The 18,783-nt window shown below is 42.0% G+C and overlaps 2 protein-coding genes across 6 annotated transcripts; one reads left to right on the forward strand and one right to left on the reverse strand.

The window, feature by feature from the left end:
* Positions 1-4,164: 4,164 nt before the first annotated feature.
* mrs2 (magnesium transporter MRS2) lies at positions 4,165-11,224 on the reverse strand. 3 transcript variants are annotated; one of them, XM_031811837.1, is made up of 11 exons: positions 10,283-11,224; positions 9,076-9,140; positions 8,738-8,774; positions 8,441-8,553; positions 8,042-8,218; positions 7,271-7,401; positions 6,706-6,822; positions 6,199-6,351; positions 5,125-5,242; positions 4,770-4,883; positions 4,165-4,583 (listed from the first exon to the last, which is right to left on the reverse strand). In XM_031811837.1, exons 1-11 carry the CDS (start codon positions 10,470-10,472, stop codon positions 4,515-4,517), a joined length of 1,284 nt encoding a protein of 427 aa, XP_031667697.1. In that variant the 5' UTR covers positions 10,473-11,224; the 3' UTR covers positions 4,165-4,514. The 3 variants fall into 3 exon arrangements, 2 of the variants coding, with proteins under 2 accessions (XP_031667697.1, XP_031667698.1); XM_031811838.1 differs by having other exon boundaries at positions 10,377-11,172; XR_004206626.1 differs by lacking the exon at positions 5,125-5,242 and having other exon boundaries at positions 10,283-11,179.
* A 53-nt stretch (positions 11,225-11,277) lies between these two features.
* Positions 11,278-17,428, forward strand: LOC109900215 (cleft lip and palate transmembrane protein 1-like protein). Of its 3 annotated transcripts, XM_031811834.1 has the most exons (17): positions 11,278-11,889; positions 12,102-12,193; positions 12,405-12,585; positions 12,709-12,848; positions 13,029-13,107; positions 13,228-13,345; positions 13,445-13,539; positions 13,635-13,719; positions 14,120-14,223; positions 14,366-14,431; positions 14,619-14,669; positions 14,766-14,848; positions 14,952-14,986; positions 15,556-15,611; positions 15,717-15,761; positions 16,020-16,135; positions 16,427-17,428. In XM_031811834.1, the coding sequence occupies exons 1-17, from the start codon at positions 11,686-11,688 to the stop codon at positions 16,503-16,505; spliced, it is 1,629 nt and encodes a 542-aa protein (XP_031667694.1). In that variant the 5' UTR covers positions 11,278-11,685; the 3' UTR covers positions 16,506-17,428. The 3 variants fall into 3 exon arrangements, with proteins under 3 accessions (XP_031667694.1, XP_031667696.1, XP_031667695.1); XM_031811836.1 differs by lacking the exon at positions 16,020-16,135; XM_031811835.1 differs by lacking the exon at positions 14,619-14,669.
* The last annotated feature ends 1,355 nt before the right edge of the window (positions 17,429-18,783 follow it).

Here is an 18,783-nt window from a genome sequence, read left to right on the forward strand (position 1 = left end):
GACAATGTTATTATCAAAGTCAGCTCAAAGGCATGTTTTATGATGCATCAAAAAGGTTCATGTTGTTTGAAGACACAGAATAACATGACTGCTGTCCTAACATTATCTGTCCAGACCAAGGTTTCCCAAACTGGGTCCTGGGGTCCCCATTGGGTACACATTTTGTTTTTGCCCTAGCACTACATAGCTGATTCAAATCATCACAGCTGGATGATGAGTTTGTTATTTGAATCAGCTGTGTAGTACTAGGGCAAAACCCTGGTTTAGACTGGCAAATGAAGGTCCAATTGTGTACTATGGAAGGTAAATTGTATAATGTATGCAAAGCTATAATGATGAGTAGTAAATCATAGAATGAAGGAATCTGCATGATTAGGGCTCTTTCTGGATTAATCTCAAAATGCATTGGAGAGGGTCTGGGGGGGGGGATCTTGGACATTATCTTTCAATATGGTTGAAGGATGAGGTCTGGGAGGGTGAACTTGGACATTATCTTTCAATATGGTTGAAGGATGAGGTCTGGGAGGGGGAACTTAGACATTATCTTTCAATATGGTTGAAGGAGAAGGTCTGGGAGGGGGAACTTGGACTTTCTCCTTCAATATGGTTGAGAAGGAAGTGAGGCTAGGAGAGAGGATGTGTGGAATTGCATAATGACAATTTAAGATACAGCCAAGCTAATACTTTCAGTAGGTGATCTGACAGGAGATATTTTCTTGATTCTTCTGAGGGCTGATGTTGTTGAGTCAAAGTAGTCATCCCCACCGGTTCATGTCAATTATGTGGACATTACGATGTTAAGTGCTGTAGTTGATAAGTATACCGCGTTATGATAAGGCAAACATTTCACGATTTATACACATCTACATAACACATTATCAACATTCATAAAACCACTAGCGGGTTGATTCATAACCGGCAGTCCCGCGGTTACATCTGCGGGGCGGACGGGTTTAGGGTCATTACATATCGTGTGGCTGAAGGGCACGTGGGTGGCGGGCGGATTATATAAAGAGAAGCAATACCTTTTTTTTTTTAAATCCAGAAATGTTTAACTATTGTGATATTTTTATAGGCTACATTGAGGTTCTGGTATTTTTTTAAAATTTCTTCACGCCTAGAAAAAAAACGATAAAAAGAGAAAATTACAGGGGGCAGTTTGGGAAAAAAAACTATCCTGTCCTAATTGTCTTGTGGAATAACGGACATTCTGGGATAATACATTCTTAACCAACGTTCTCTAGTAATACTAGTCCCGTGCGAATACGGCTATATCCTTAATAATAGCCTAACTCATGCAGAAGTAAGCATTTCTTGCTGTAAAATTATATACCAAATGTAGGTAAAATGTGGATTTGGGTAAAGGAGTGGAGAAATATTTATTTCGTTCTGCATTTTGAGAGAATGCCATGCTCAGTTACTGTAGATAACATCTGGGTGCTGTCTTCATAATAAAAACTGATAGTATTTCAATTTAAACCACATAAAATATGCTTCGAAGCCGAACTCAAATCTTATCAGAAACATGTTGGGTCGTTTTCACAGTTTACTTTTGGCTTACAACCGGTCAAACTAATATCATTTGGACATTTTGCACAGAAAAACTTTCCCCGGTTTTTTTTGTTGCTTTATTGTATTTTCTCCCCAGTCCCTAAACTTCTTTGCTCCGCGAAAGATAAGAGAATTTTACCGATGTCAACTAGATTGAAGCATTCATTCTATCGATCTATTACATTCTGTTGAGCAAGGGTTTATTTAGTCTTCTAAAGCAACATATAATGACAGAAGCCAACCAAAATGTCGGAAATTATAAGCATAAATACCGAAATCAGGCAAAAACAAATCCTGCACCCCCTGTCAAAATATTGCTCTGCAGCCTCCGACTGTAGCCTAGCGCATTCTCTATATATATGCGGGTTGGGTGTGGACACCAGATTCTCACTTTATAACATATAATCAGGCGGTTGCAGATGGGTTATTTACAATTGTTTGCAGGTGAACAAACAGCTGACCCGCGCACCACTAGTGTAGACACAAAAGGCCTACCAATACCGCACATGTAATACTTTATTTTATGAATTATTTCACATGTGGACATATTGGCTATTTTACCCTCCATTCGACTGTTAATGATGAAGGGGTATGATATCACATTAGAGATGTTCCTTATTTATATGTGTTGCTGCAATGCTATGTTGTCGTCTTAGGTCTCTCTTGTAGTGAATTGTTTTGTCCTATATTTTAATTGAATTTGTAATGACAAACAGCATGGCAGTGACCATTTTGTGAATGATACAACTAATAAATACATACTACATTACTGTATGTGAATGGCACAATAGTTATGTTGGACCTGAGGATGAAAACTTGAGTTACAGTACATGACCAAAAGTAAAGCTCTTCAAACATCTCATTCCAAAATCATGGATATTAATATGGAGTTGGTCCCTCCTTTGCTTCTATAACAACCTCCACTCTTCTGAGAAGGCTTTCTACTAAACTGAAGAAAAAAAAACATCCCTTTGTCAGGACCCCGTCTTTCAAAGATAATTCGTAAAAATCCAAATAACTTCACAGATCTTCATTGTAAAGGGTTTAAACACTGTTTCCCATGCTTGTTCAATGAACAATTAATGAACATGCACCTGTGGAACAGTCGTTAAGACACTAACAGTTTACAGACGTTAGGCAATTAAGGTCACAGTTAATAAAACTTAGGACACTAAAGAAGTCTTTCTACTTACTCTGAAAAACACCAAAAGATGCCCGGGGTCCCTGCTCATGCTGCAAGGAGGCATGAGGACTGCAGATGTGGCCAGGGCAATAAATTGCAATGTCTGTACTGAGACGCCTAAGACAGAGCTACAGGGAGACAGGACGGACAGCTGACCGTCCTTGCAGTGGCAGACCACGTGTAACAACACCTGCACATTATCGGTACATCCGAACATCACACCTGCGGGGCAGGTACAGGATGGCAACAACTGCCCGAATTACACCAGGAATGCAAAATTCCTCCATCAGTGCTCAGTCTGACCGCAATAGGCTGAACTGATGGCTTGTTGGCCTGTTGTAAGGGAGGTCCTCACCAGACATCACCGGCAACGTCGCCTATGGGCACAAACCCACCGTCGCTGGACCAGACAGGACTGTGAAAAAGTGCTCTTCACTGACGAGTCGCTGTTTTGTCTCACCAGGGATGATGGTCAGATTTGCATTTATCATCAAAGGAATGAGCGTTACACAGAGGCCTGTACTCTGGAGCGGGATCGATTTGGAGGTGGAGGGTCCGTCGTGGTCTGGGGCGGTGTGTCACAGCATCATCGGACTGAGCTTGTTGTCATTGCAGGCAATCTCAACGCTGTGCGTTACAGGGAAGACATCCTCCTCCCTCATGTGGTACCCTTCCTGCGGGCTCATCCTGACATGACCCTCTAGCATGACAATGCCACCAGCCATACTGCTCATTCTGTGCGTGATTTCCTGCAAGACAGGACTGTCAGTGTTCTAGAGCCCGGATCTCAATCCCATTGAGCACATCTGGGACCTGTTGGATCGGAGGGTGAGGGCTAGGGCCATTCGCCCCAGAAATGCCCAGGAACTTGTAGGTGCCTCGGTGAAAGAGAGGGGTAACATCTCACAGCAAGAACTGGCAAATCTGGTGCAGTCCACGAGGGGATGCCCTGCAGTACTTAATGCAGCTGGTGGCCACACCAGATATTGACTTACTTTTGATTTTGACCCCCCACTTTATTCAGGGACATATTCCATTTCTGTTAGTCACATGTCTGTGGAACTTGGAATTTCATGTTTATACAAATATTTACACGTTAAGTTTGCTGAAAAGAAACTCAGTTGACAGTGAGAGGACGTGTCTTTTTCTGCTGAGTTTAGATGTTAGAACATTGCTGCGGGGATGTGCTTCCATTAGTGAGGCCGGGCACTGATGTTGGGCAATTAGTCCTGGCTTGCAGTCGGCGTTCCAATTAATTCCAAAGATGTTCGATGGGAGTTGAGGTCAGGGCTCTGTGCAGGCCAGTCAAGTTCTTCCACACCGATCTCGACAAACCATTTCTATATGGACCTGGCTTTGTGAATAGCTGCATTGTCATGCTGAAACAGGAAAGGTCCTTGGGTTTTATTTCTTTCAAAGTTTGAGACTGCTCAGTACTCAATGTCTTTATTTATTAGCTGTATAGTCAGTCAAAACTATTTGAACAGTGGTTTTGGTGAACAGTTGGACCATGTTTTTGGACCGTAAGAATTGGTGCAGTATCCTTGAATACAGATGGAGGTATACAGTGTTCTTCATTATAACAATATATCCAGGATGTTAATAAATACATGAATACTGCTTACAACAGTCTTAAACTAATTGCAAAAAAACTGATATTGAGATTATGAAGAGAAAAAAAACATTCCTCTGCAATAAACGAGTGGAAAATCTCACTGTATTATGAAAACAGTCAAACAGTTCAGATTCCTCAACAGAGAGGTGGTGCAACAAGGAACTATCATCTTAGTCCACTCTTCACCTCTCCTCCTTTTGAGTTGATTTGATTTCTCTTCCAAACTGTTGGGATCTAGGGAGGACAAAGAGGCTTTTTATAACAACACAAGTCATGGAAATGATCAAGACAAAACACTGAGCTTAAGCATGGTCTAGATGTCAGACAGGGGCTGGTATTGAACATTAGTGAGTTATACACATTACATATTAGATGATACACATTTCTATCCAAATAAATAATAATTAACTATTAAATTACCTGTGGGGGGATGGTAGGCTCAAGGTGTCGACCCAGGAACGAGAGCAGTCTCCTCCAGATTAGTCCACTACCCAGGAACATGAAGCCTGTCACCAGCCAGAACACCTTGGGGTCCTGGGGGAACAAACACGACACCATAGATACAACTCTGTTCGATCTAGCGTTATATCTCTATGGACCACACACTGAGCCAGTCATCCTTCACCTCAGGTTCATCTGCCATTTAGCAATATTACATTGCTGCAGCTGGCTAGTTTACAATGAGCATGTGTTGCCAGGTTAACAAACTCATTGTTAAAGTGTCTCATGTGTCATTTCTAAGATTAAAGCTTTATCATCAACACATATCATTAACCTCCTCAAACGTGGATTCCAAGTTCATCCCGAAGGCGACGCCCATCAGGCCAAATAGGGAGAGTGAGAAGGTCCCCATGGTGAGCTGCAGGTTCAGACGCATCATCACGTTCCGGTGACTGGGTGGGCCATGGCCCATGGGGACAGACGGAAATGGGATGGTGACAAACTAGGCCTGACTAACAGAGAGCTGGTTAAGCCAATTAACAACAGGAGAAAAGGAAAATGCCATGTTCAGCAGTTGGAAAAACCGGCTAGTTCCCCTGATAGCATAAACTGCAGCTTAGAACAGAAAACATCAGGACAAATGAAGTCTACCAAAAGCCAGTTAAATCAGCAATACACTTAAACTGATTTATTTTTGTCTAGCTAGATAATTCTGCCAGCATATTTTGTATGGACGCAGCATGGCTATTACACTATACCAGAGATGCATAACTGGCGGCCCCCCTTAAATATTACTAACAACAGGTTAAACACATTTTGGCCAAGGGATCTGTGAAATAAGTTTAGTGTGTAATACAATCAAATATAATATTATTCATCTACAATGTATGTTTTTAACCCTGGGCAACGTGGGCCTTGGAGGCTCACAGGGATATTGATATACACAGTACTCCACCAACTATACATTTGGAACTCATTGAAGCTTTAAAACTACAACGTTTTGTCTCTTAAAGCTGCAACAACAAAATAATCTCTGCCACGTGACAAAATGTGCAGAATTACAGGATATTAGCTTGAAAACTGCTAAATGTTCTCACTGATGTCAAGAGACTGGCCTTTAAAAATGTTCCTTCCCAGGGCCCCAGACTTGGTTCGTCTGGCCATGCACTGCTGAAGTCATAGAAAAACGTTTTGTATGCCATTTGTTTTTATCTCACTTGAGTTCTGTTCTGATGAGGGGATCCCTGATGCATTTTCAATCACAAAAGGGGTCCCCGGGCCCAAAAGGTTGGAGAACCCCTGCCCTATTCCCTACATAGTGGACTACTTTTGAGGCCTATGGGCCCTGGTCAAACGTACTGCACTATATTAGGAAACAAGGACGCAGACGGGGTTTAGTCGTCAGTACCTGTCCAGGTTGATGAAGATAACACTCTCGGAGTCGTCTATCAGGCCCTTGAGCTCCCTGGTTGTGTTGCCCAGCTCCTCAGCCTGCATAAAGTAGTTCTCCAGGAGAAGCTCCATCTCCTCAGCATGATCAATGCCCAGACTGCTCTCCTCACTGCCTCCAGAGACACACACAACAACAAGAGAGACCAATAAAGCCTTCATCCAACAACTCTTAAGAAAAAAAAAGACATTCATCCATACGAGAGAAATGTGTCTCCTGCTGTACCAACCCCTCAGACACACTCACAGACTGTGTTTAAAAGGCTGGACCACAGAGCAGCCACAGTGCTGTGCCCAATGAGCAGTTCAGGAGGTTTATATCAAGGGTGACCCCTGACGTATTGACGCCAGCAACCCTCCCGTTGTCAGCTCACTCCCACCATAATGAAAAACGTGTACAATGAACACAAATAATCTCATGAAGTACCATGTGCCTACAAAATCTGCATATTGAAATTTCACTTACAACACACGTGGATCCGTCCACTTGGTGACACAAAGCTCCTCGATCATCTCCTCTTCATCTAGGATCTTCAGCAGACTGTCCTTGAAGACCTTGATGTCTGTCTCCAGCTCTGACAGGCTGTTAGGATTGAAAAATTCTGGTAACTTTCCCCAAAATCCCGATTGGAAGTCTCCCGAATCAGGATGGAGAAAGGGAATGAGATTGACTACACAGAGCTAAACCAGCCACGCCTTCTAGTGCAGGATTTCTAGATCCATACAATAGCCCTGGCCCAACTATAACCATAGGTGTTCATCTGTTCTACACCTACAATACATTTAAGTCATTTAGCTGATGCTCATATCCAGAGTGATTTACAGGAGCAATTAGGTTTAAGTGCCTCGCTCAAGGGCACATTGACAGATATTTCACATAGTCGGCACGGATTCGAACCAGAAACCTTTCAGTTACTGGTCCAATGCCCATAATAGAGGATCTGACTTGATAAGATGAAACAAACGTTACATGCAAAAGCAGCAACGCTCCTTATCATGATGTGACTGACTGGCATTGCTTTTCCACTCACTTCTTGCTGTTCTGAAGAAGTATATGCAGTTTGCTGCGATCTGCAGAGAGTAGTTTAGGATCCACAAGAGACTCTAGAATGTCCAGGATGACAGGGTGAACCTCATTCAGTCGAGCCTGAAGGGTGTTTACCTATACACAAAACAAACAGACACATACATGCGTAAACAAATACCAGGTGACACTTTATTTGGATAGTCCCAAGTAGATGGTTTGTAGATGTTCAATAACTGTCAACAACATATCAACTAACTATCCACTAACCCTTATCCTGAGGTACTGACCTGTTGCACCCTCTTCAACCACTGATCATAATTTGACCCTGCTGGTCATCTATGAACATTTGAACATCTTGAAGAACAATCTGCCCTTAATGGTCACGTACTCTTTTAATCTCCACCCGGCACAGCCAGAAGAGGACTGGCCACCCCTCAGAGGCTGGTTCCTCTCTAGGTTTCTTCCTAGGTTCCTGCCTTTCTAGGGAGTTTTTCCAAGCCATCGTGCTTCTACATCTGCATTGCTTGCTGTTTGTGGTTTCAGGCTGGGTTTCTATATAGCACTTTGTGACATCTGCTGATGTAAAAAGAGCTTAATTAATAAATGTAATTGATTGATCCGAACCCTGAACTCAACCCTTACCGTAGCAACAGTTGCTTATCAACAGATATTGATGATCTACTCATGGTCATACTATGGGACTATCCAAATAAAGTGTGAACAATTGTTGTGATAAATTAATAGTAAATGAGTGATTGCGTAGTGTGTGTCTTACCCTGTGCTGCAGAATAGCTTCAAGGGCTCTGAACTCAAATGGCAGTGAATGAGTGGCCAGAGCTCCATGATCCCCATTCAACTGTGGAGCCAACTCCAGGACCAGCCATCTCTCCAATCCCAGACCTCGGAAATCCAACACCAACAGGCTATTGGGGGTCACGACTGCCTTCAAGGCCTGAAGACACAAGAACAGACTCGGTTCAGGTGCAAAAACGAGTCAAGTTCGGTCACCTATCTTTTCTAGTGTGCGATTTTCTTTGTTTTTTTAATCATAGGATTCTCTAAAAGTTAGAGGATAATTTGAGGCTAGCTGTCACGACAGGTGACAAATGCAGCAGTTTAGCTAACTACCTTCAGCATAACGCTGTAACACGAAACAAAAACAATATGTAGCTACCTCCATGCGAATGATGATGTTGTTGTTCCTAGCGGTGATGCTGGTGAGGTGTTGGAACCTGAGGTCTCTGGCCTGCAGACTCAGCTCATGATACAGCTCCATCTTCTTCTTCTCTGAGATAGGAATCAGACCAGGGGTCAGAAGTCACACTCAAAACTTATAGGAAGGGCAAATACCTTGTCAGTAACAAAGTACAATAAACTATTTCATTCCGATGTAGTCCTTGTGAGAACAGAAAACAAAACAAAAGCAAATAATGGGCAAGCTAATGAGGACAATAGGTGTTCCAATACTTACCAAATGTGGTTACATTTCCATCTTCGTCAAATTTCATCTATGACAGAAGAGCACAGTTGTAGCTACTGCCAGTATATTTCTGTAGAACTTCTAGATACATTCCACACACTCCCTCAGGTGAAAAATATAGGTAGTCACAAAGAACTGACACATTGGTTCTCTCTCTTCTTGCATTTTGCAGAAGCAACCTTTTTTATTTTTATAGAATGTTGGCATTGTCAATGTTGATAAACATTTGATCATGTCCGATATACTGCGGACAGACATAACATTCAGGAGAGACTAGAATAACAATTTTAAATTGGATATGATTGACACAGCTAAAACTTGCCACTTACCACAACAAAAGCAGGAGCCACACTGGAGAGGGATGCCTCAGTTCCTCTATGGCGAATTAAATATGCTGCCAATTAAACAACATTAATAATCCATTAGCCAACAATAACATTTGTGTTGCAGCTAGGTCTTCCTTTTCGGTGGGGTTTATCAGCAGTTGGCATCCAATGTTATGGTACATGACCTACTGTACTGGAGTGTGGGCCAGAGACGGGGAGAAACTAAATCCTACCTGCCAGCCCCGTTGCTCTTAAAAAATATTAAATATTTGAGACTTTATCTAATGACGTTCTACTCAATATACTCTAAACTAACTTCCTGTTTCCCCTTCTCCCTCATATTAGATCTCAGCCTCTCTCTTTCCCTCTGATACTGCCCACAGTGTAGCAACAATACATGCTCCACAGTCTCTGTTTCCTGGCAATAACCACACTTTCCTGTTGGATGCTTTCCTGTCACATTTAAGGACATATTCAACTGGTTGTGTCCCACCCTTAATCATGTAAAAAATAGCCTCCTCTCTTCTGTTCTTTCCTGGAGTCCTCCCCAACTTTCCTCTGTACTTGAAATAAATGCCAGCCCATAGTATCTCTATTCCACTGCTCCTGCCATCTCTGCAACTTCACTGTCCACATCAGGCTTCTTGCCACTGCATGGCTCATTGAAACGCCAACATCAACACTACTAAGTGCTGGTTTCACCATTACATCAACTGCCTCGTTCCCCTCCACCGCTACATGGGCTGGGACCCAAGTCAATCTTATCTGTATACTAATCTGTCTAATCCTGCCATGGGTTTGTAGCACTTTGTAAAGCAGGTATTGTCTGCTACATGAGCTAAAGGACTGGAGACTCATTAACACTGCACATGAATCAGAGCAAATAACTACTCTGTCTGGCTTGACTTCCTCCAGCCACTGGAAGGCGAACAGTATGGCCATCAGCTCCACAGCCAGATGATCTGTAATACGTTTCCTGACTTCCACCCCACATCCCTGCACTACAAATGCTGACCCAGTACATCCTGTCGTTGGATCTTTTGAACCACCTGTGTAAATGGCCACACAATCCTGATACACAGTATCCAGATGTCTCTTAAACAAATACATGTATGTAGTCTCCCCAACACCTCTAAATCAACTACTGGAGGCGGAAGTAGCCTTGTGCAGCTAGGTCTAGCCATAACAGTAAAAATGTTACATCGCCTACCAGACGGACATGATCGCAACAGTGTTGCTTTCCCCCTCGTCAACGGCTGATGCTTGGAGAGTTGGCATTTTATAGGTGATCTGGAACAACTCACTGTTCTGCAGGTCAAACAGCCGGCGAGGACCCTGAATTTAATGTCCAGAGATCTCCGAAGACCACCCATGGTGAACGACTTGAAACAAGCTTCCATTGCTTTGTTCACCACCACTGCATTTTAGCAAAGTGTCCTTAGTTATTTAGCTACTTTGTTGGTCTAGCCAGCTGATCAGTTGCATTACTGGTTATTCCACTTGCATCCGGAACAGAATCACTAACGTAGGCTAGGTAGCTAGTAAACTTATCAGCTGGCTACGTAGCACTGGACAAAGACAGTGGTTTGTTCTGCAAAATCATACAACCGTTTCAGTCCAAAGTCGGGTAAAATGATGGATCAAACCCCCGAGCTGACAAGGTAAAAAGCTGTCGTTCTGCCCCTGAGCAAGGCAGTTAACCCACTGTTTTCCGGGCGCCGAAGACGTAGATGTCGATTAAGGCAGCCCTCCACACCTCTTTGATTCAGAGGGGTTGGGTTAAATTCAGAAGACACATTTCAGTTGAATGCATGCAGTTGTAAAACTAACTAGGTATCCCCTTTATTTAGCTAGTTAGCACGCAAACAAGGCGCTAGCTAGTAAGTTAGCTAACTGCTAACGTTAACGAACAAACTTCTATGCTGCTAGCAGGAGACTAGCTCATGCTTCCCGAACGAACTTCTCAACCTGTCGCACAGTCGCAAAAAAGTGCCATATGTGAGTAAAATAACAAATAACAATAGGCTTGCAGCTGGTATTGCTAAATCCAAGATACGTTATTCCTCCTAAACACAGGGACAGCTGGCTCTGAGCAACTACAACCGGCAGGCATCGGGGTGTTTTGGTGTTACAGTAACACGTGCTCGTGTATGACCCTGAACTCGAGAGGATGAATCCATTTCAACCAATGAAGTTGTTCAACGAAAGAAAACCTTACTTGAGATTTCCGTAAATGTTCGGGAAGAAACAAAACACCCTAAACATTTTCCAATTTATCCACGAAATGTAATTTCCCTATGCTGAAAATATACATCACATTGAGGGCTGTGTTTTCACATTGTGGGTACCACTGTGGGCACCCATTCGTCACCCAGTATTTGACGTGACGTAGACCGAGGAGGCGCAGCGTCACCACCACCGAATAGGCGTCTCCGCGTGCTGCCTGGATACAGTTCTGGGTTAGAAGATGCCGAGCGGCATGATGCGCCTGATTTGACAAATTGTATATTTTCTGATATCATTGACGCACTTTTGTGGTCCTATACTCATAGCTTTAGCTGTCAATGTCCACCATTCGTTTGGTCGTTTTTTATTTTTACATTTCATACCAGTATGTTCCCTTCGTGCTATTCAAAGCCGACGAGTTCAAAGGACCTATTCAAAAGGACTTATCTGACAAAGATATTACTAGGAGTGTTCGTCGTGTATATGTCACACACCTGCTGGGTGATTTATGGCTTTGTGTACACCAAGCCTTGTGAGAGAGGTAAAGGAGACTGCATTTCTTCCTACCTTGCAGAAAGACCCCGTCTCCAGGTAAATAGTGGCCTTGATCTTACACATACTGCAGTGAAACCCTAGATTTAGGGTAGGTTTTTAGTGCAATTAATCATTTTTAGCTATTGTATTTGGTCAGAGAATTCATGCATCACAATTTAATTAGTGACCATGGTGCACAAGAAGTGTCTTTCAGAGCCCATAAAGATACATTGAATTGAATCAATGCGAAGTCTCATTTATTTTAACAGCTCAGCATTTTCTCCAGTTTGAGGCCTGACCACAGTGAACTCAACCTCATCATCAAGATAGATGACTTTGACATACATTCTAAATTTGAAAGGTAGGCCGAAGTCCCATTTAAATCTGCAGTCATGTGGCGTAAAAATAGCATGTCACTTTTAGTTGAGTATAAAGATAAGGTTATGGGTTGAATCCCAAATGACACTGTATTCCCTATGGTCCCTGGTCTAAAGTAGTGCACTATATAGACACTATGGTGTCATTTGGGACAGAAGCCTATATCTCTCACCATTGCTTTTCTTGATTTAAAGGGTGGTGAATGTATCCCTGCCGTTGGCAACACGTAACAACGGGACTCTGCACACATTGGTTTATGTACACAAGTTTGGAGTGTCTCCCTTGCAGGATAACCGGCAGGTCCATCATGTTGCCCAGCTCAGCACCTACATGATGTCCCGAAAAAATCTCAGCTCTGCTAAAGAGGTCCTCAAAGTAAGACAACAAAACGATTCCTCTATGTTTCAGTCTGGACTGGCAAAAGATCAGCTGTAACTGCCCTGGTTGACCCATTTGATCATCTCCTTCATGGCTTCTCCTGGTCTTGCATTTTGTCAGAAACATGCTGCCACTGCTCCTCGAGTAGTAGACAGACCCATCTCTCACTGGAGGTCCCGTCTAACCCTAAACATGATGTCAGAGGACTTCACCTTCAACAGAGGGACCTTGCCAAGTGATGTCCGGCGCTACATGAGAGTGTAAGTCTCATATAAAATGTTTGTATTGTGTGAGTGGGTTTATTTGGGGAGTGGGTGTGCACTATAAGGCCTACAGTACACTTATATAGCACAGCATCACTCACATTATGCAGAGCTAGCTACAGAGATGGTGAGAAATATTGATGTTTTGTATTTCAGATATTTTGTCTTGTGTTTTAGATTTCAGGATGAGAACAGGATGGTATATCTCCCACTTTTACATATTGATGAACTCAGCGTCAGGGTAAAGGACATGATGGTGAGATGTTACTCTTCTTGTAAATTATATTACAGTTATAAATAATACTTTCAAGAACATTAAAACATACCTCACAAAGAGGGCTTGGAGGATACTTGTTTTTACAACATGTGTTTGTAGGAGATTAACGGCTCCACAACCAAACTACCTCTTACAATATCCTACGAAGGCCTATCGCTGAGGCAATTCCGTCTCTGGATCCACATGCAGGATGTAATGTTTTCACTGAAACGTTTTGGTTAGTTTATTACTGTAGCCCTCCTTTTAAACTACTGAGATAACAACATACATTTGTCAACTTCTTGTAAAATGACTTTTTATGCTTCATTTATTACAGGGTTCACTGAGGTGAATATAGATGAAATCAAAGGTGTTCTTGTGGACAACAACTTGTACCTGTTAGCATTAACTACCTTGGTGACCGCATTCCATGTAAGTGATTTTTCTATGAGAGTTCATGAATTCTATCACAAAGATCATTTCAAATCATGTCAGCCATCTACAGTTTTCTTTGTCTAATTTTTCAGTTCATATTTGAATTCCTGGCCTTTAAAAATGACATAAGCTTTTGGAAGAAGAAGAAAAACATGGTGGGCATGTCTCGCAAAACAGGTGAGAGTGAGGGAGGAGTAAAATACATCTTTATTATAATGCATTTCATGTTCTTATTTCTGCATCCAAGTTTTCATGCCAATTTCCTAACTGAGTTAGGGAAGATGGGGTGTCAGGCTTGAAATACGTTCCCAATTGCACCCTATTCCCTCTATAGTACACTACTTTTGACCATGGTAGTGCACTACATAGGGAATAGGGTACCATTTGGGACAGATATATGGTGTTTGTGTAGATTTGGGTATCAGTACTACAGATAGTTATCCAAGGCAGGCCTCTGGATAAACCCACCATCCGCCCACAAACACTACCTCCAGCAGCACACTAATCTACTAATCTACTCCCATCTACCTCAGAACTAACCCAGCTCTATCTGTTTCTCTATGCTGTTCTGTTCCAGTGCTGTGGAGATGCTTTAGCACCATAGTGATTCTCCTGAAAATGCTGGAGGAACGAAGCAGCTTGCTAGGTCTCATTCCTGTTGGAATAGGAACCACAATTGAGGTATGAATCAGCAGTTTGGAAAGGATTTAGAACATCAATGCAAATAATCAATGCTAGTTTGCCAACCATAGCTGGGGATGGCAGAAGGTTCCGTGTTACCATACCAGGTCTCATGAATTCCTTCTTCTCCCTCTACCTATAGGTATGGAAGGTCAAACAGGTGTCCAAAATACAGCTACAGTGGAGAACCTCTAGGTCTATAGTTCATGTAAGTATTACAAACAAATATAGAAATAGTTTATTCACGTTGTGTGCATGGAGGGCCAATGAGTATATGTTGATTTAATTAAGAATCTGTTATTGAACAAACTGATTGAAATAAAGGTATCTTTTAGTGTTTAAAAACAAACAGTAGTATACATTCAGGATTATTCCTTGAAACTGGTTGTCTTCAGGTTGGTAAATTTGATGAGTCAGAGAGAAAGACTATACAACATGACACACAGGTAAGTGCTGAATTAGTGGTGTGTTTGGTTCCTCTTAACACTAATACCATAAATCAAGCAGACAAGTATTTTCTAATGCAGTTCTCCATTTTCTAGGCAATGAAATGCCTGTCTTATTTAGTGTACCCTCTGTCTATTAGTGGAGCCATCTTCTCTCTGGTATACCTGAGGTATAAAAAGTAAGACAAGTCTGGAGTTTAATTACATTTAAAATATAACTAAATAGGTTTGATGAGGACATTGATCATCAACGTATCTAATATTCAAATTTTATTTTGACAGCTACTATTCATGGTTAATCAACAGCCTTGTCAGTGGTAAGTTTACACATAATCTATCAACCCTCCTTGGGGGTTATATTTAGAATTTAATATCAATTGATCACACAAATACAATATTTTATATAGATCTTTAACACTAGCCTGGTCAAGCAGACTGAACGATGCACTCACTATTTGTTGTACTGTGAAGTGAAAGAGAATGTGACCTACCGAGAGATCAGGCTGGTTCACAAGGCTACTTTTTCATGGCCAATACATTTTTTTTTAAATTAGCGACTACAGATGTAGGATCTGAATTTGATCACTTTTGTTGCATAGAATTTTCCTGTACTGCCTAAATGCAGATAAGCTTTGTGATTGACATAAATTCGCTGAATACCCACACTAACACACGGTTATATGTGCAACGTTATTGCACATTACATATAGCCTACTTTTGGCCAGCTAATAGCTTAACCACCAATCAAGCAACATGGACTAAACATTCAAATCATGTTGCTGCAGCATTATTTTTGCTTTGACAATAAAGGTCAAATTAAGATCCTATATCTTGTATTAGTGGGCAATATCAATAATTCCAACTGAAACTGGGCTTCCCCCTGCAGGGATTTATGCTTTTGGATTCCTCTCTATGGCTCCTCAGCTGTTCATTAACTTCAAGGTTTGTCTTACTTTGTCCTAATTTAGAGCATAATGAGCCCTGAGTAAAATGTTCTGTTTTGACGCAACTCTTCACTTTACTTTCTTTCTTCTTGTTCTTCTTCAGTTGAAGTCCGTGGACCATTTGCAATGGAACGTATTGATGTATAAAGTGAGTAGTAACTGTTTTATAGTATAATTCATTGTTGTTGTTGGAGCGATAAGCAGCTGCTTACCTGAAGTCCATCTAAAGTGTCATCAAGTTGTCTGTTCTTCTTCACATTGACACTGTGTATGCATCCCAAATGGCCCTCTATTCCATAGTGCATCCTATGGGCCCTGGTCAAAAGTAGTGCACTATGTAGGGAATAGGGTTTCATTGGGGGTGCATTCAGAGTGAGAATTAAGCATTCTTGTGCCTTCTCTTTAGGCAGTCAATACATTCGTCAACGATGCCTTTGCCTGTGTCTTCAGCACACACCCATCCCACCAGCTGGGCTGCTTCAGGGATGAGATTCTGTTTCTCCTCTACCTTTACCAGAGGAGGTGGGTGGGACACAGTTCAGCTATCGTCAGTGACCCTGAAATACTCTAGACTACGTCCCAAATGGCACCCTATTCCCATATGGCTCTGGTCCAAAGTAGTGCACTTTAGAGAATAGGGCACCATTTGGGATATAGCCCTATAGTCACTCGTTATTAGATCATTTAACTTTTTATCATTCTGAGCACTTCTGTGATCTATTGACCTGGATGAGCAGGGGTTTGGTTTCTGACAGTTAACAAAACATGTGATCTCATTCATTTACTTCTCTATCTGCCCCCCACCCCCTGTAGGCTTTACTCTACAAACAAGACCAGATGTCGTGAGTATGGATCATGCCACCACAACCACAGGAAACTCAAAGCCCAATGATGACTGAGGTCATCACCAGAAAACATGGTTGAATGAAGGGAACATACCTGCACATGGTGGGGTTGTAAACAGCATGGGAGGCTCTCTGAGGGTGCATCAGGGTTTATTAGAAGCCTTTAGTAAAGTTCAGAATTAGTTTTGTAAGTAGAGAATACAGCTTATTTTCAGTCAACCCTGTGTTAACCACTGATATTTCCATGTGTTAGAAGTTTGACCAACCCGTATGTAGCCAACAGAAGCATGAACCGTTTTTTAGTGATACATATTGATTACTGCATTGTTAGGTTTGAGGCTAGCAAGAACGGCATTTCACTGTACTTGTGGACATGACATTAACACTTGAAAAAGGAGGCTGCCCCCTCGCCCTGCCTGCACTGCTCCATGTTACCAGATATAACCAGTATGTAGCCTACTGAAGCGTAAAGCTGCCTCTTGCCCTGCCTGTACTGCTCCATATAGTCCACAAGGAGGCAGTGTTGTCAGCCCCTTGCTGTACTGTTTTCTGCTTGTTCTTTCAATCCTCTACTTCCTGTTTGAGAATAGTACATGTATAGATGGGTGCTAAAGGGGAGGAATGAGAAACATGTACAAAAGATGGAGTAATGTGAAGTACAGTGAACTCCTGATAAATCCAATGTCTGGACAGTCATATGTGAGAGCTAACCGGAACATGCACATAACCTGTATCTATCCAGGCTGTATTTGAAATGGGACGATTGAGCTACAATGCACTAATGAGTTTTTTTGCACTTTGCATACAATGCGCACTTATCAGGAATCAACTGTACTTTTAAATAATGAAGATACTGTAAGGTCTTTAAAAATGAAGTAGGAAGCGTAGCCTGATGTTTTTGAATCACATCCTTCTACCAGGGTTTATGGAATGACTTTCCTCTTTGATTAAATTATTACAATTAAATGATTTACCTGTATCTCTGTTGCATTGTCATGACTAATGAAAAGCATTAGCTGGTGTACACACAAAGACAATTATTTAGTGTAGAGGTGCTGACCAACAGCGAATGAACTGTAAGCTATAAAAACAAACAGTTGCACAGTCCATACTAATACAGTCCCAGTAATCTACTCGGTAAAACACTAATGCCATGAATGCTTGAACCAGGTTTTGTAGACAAACAGTGCAATTAGTGCAACCAATGACAGTAGTGAGGGGTGTGTCATAATTATTAGGTTGATTAGAATAAATTGAGTGAAACTGTTAAAAGACAATAGTTTACAGCATATGGAATATATTAGGCTATTGTTATCATATGGAAACATAATTATATATTGTACATAATATTAGCATCAACACACATCAACTCCGGGGAGGGGCCAGCTGAGTGTAAGACTGTGTCATCTGCATATAAATAGATGAGAGAGCTTCCTACTGTCTGAGCTATGTTGTTGATGTAAATTGAGAAGAGTGTGGGGCCTAGGATCAAGCCTTGGGGTACTCCCTTGGTGACAGGCAGTGGCTGAGACAGCAGATTTTCTGACTTTATACACTGCACTCTTTGAGAGGTAGTTAGCAAACCAGGCCAAAGACCCCTGAGAGACACCAATACTCCTTAGCCGGCCCACAAGAATGGAATGGTCTACTGTATCAAAAGCTTTGGCCAAGTCAATAAAAATAACAGCTCAATATTGCTTAGAATCAAGGGCAATGGTGACATCATTCAGGACCTTTACGGTTGCAGTGACACATCCATAACCTGAGCGGAAACCAGATTGCATACCCGAGAGAATACTATAGACATCAAGAAAACCAGTCAATTGAGTTTTTCCAAAACGTTTGATAAACAGGACAAAATAGAAATAGGCCTATAACAGTTAGGATCAGCTTGATCTCCCCCTTTAAATAAAGGATGAACCGTAGCTGCCTTCCAAGCAATGGGAACCTACAAAGGAAAGACAGGTTGAAAGGTTTGAGATAGGCTTGGCGATGGTAGGGGCAGCAACCCTAAAGAAGAAAGGGTCTAAACCATCTGACCCAAGATGTTTTTTTGGGGTCAAGTTTAAGGAGCTCCTTTAGCCCCTTCGACTCAGTGACTGCCTGCAGGGATAACATTTGTTTCGGGGCAGGGGAAAAAGAGGGAGAAGGATGGGTGGAGGATGAGGAAATGTTGGACGGGCAAGGAGGCATGGCTGAGTCATATAGGAATCCTGATTTAATAAAGTGGTGATTAAAGAGCTTAGCCATGTGCTTCTTTAAGGGACATGGGCAGCTGTGAGGAGGAGGGTTTATTCTCCAAGTATTTAACCGTTTTCCAGAACT

Source organism: Oncorhynchus kisutch, unplaced genomic scaffold, assembly GCF_002021735.2.
Source record: "Oncorhynchus kisutch isolate 150728-3 unplaced genomic scaffold, Okis_V2 Okis02a-Okis13b_hom, whole genome shotgun sequence".
NCBI lineage: Eukaryota > Metazoa > Chordata > Actinopteri > Salmoniformes > Salmonidae > Oncorhynchus > Oncorhynchus kisutch.

What these genes read in the sequence shown, in the direction of transcription:
- mrs2 (XM_031811837.1), bottom strand. Translation starts at nt 10,472, where the DNA reads ATGGAAGCTTGTTTCAAGTCGTTCACCATGGGTGGTCTTCGGAGATCT. An exon ending in TGGAAATGTAACCACATTTG is followed by an intron (nt 8,554 to 8,737) that starts GTAAGTATTGGA and finishes TTCCTATCTCAG; the next exon opens with AGAAGAAGAAGATGGAGCTG. An exon ending in ATCTTCATCAACCTGGACAG is followed by an intron (nt 5,243 to 6,198) that starts GTACTGACGACT and finishes TGGCCCACCCAG; the next exon opens with TCACCGGAACGTGATGATGC.
- LOC109900215 (XM_031811834.1), top strand. Translation starts at nt 11,686, where the DNA reads ATGTTCCCTTCGTGCTATTCAAAGCCGACGAGTTCAAAGGACCTATTC. An exon ending in GAATAGGAACCACAATTGAG is followed by an intron (nt 14,224 to 14,365) that starts GTATGAATCAGC and finishes CTCTACCTATAG; the next exon opens with GTATGGAAGGTCAAACAGGT. An exon ending in GTATACCTGAGGTATAAAAA is followed by an intron (nt 14,849 to 14,951) that starts GTAAGACAAGTC and finishes TTATTTTGACAG; the next exon opens with CTACTATTCATGGTTAATCA.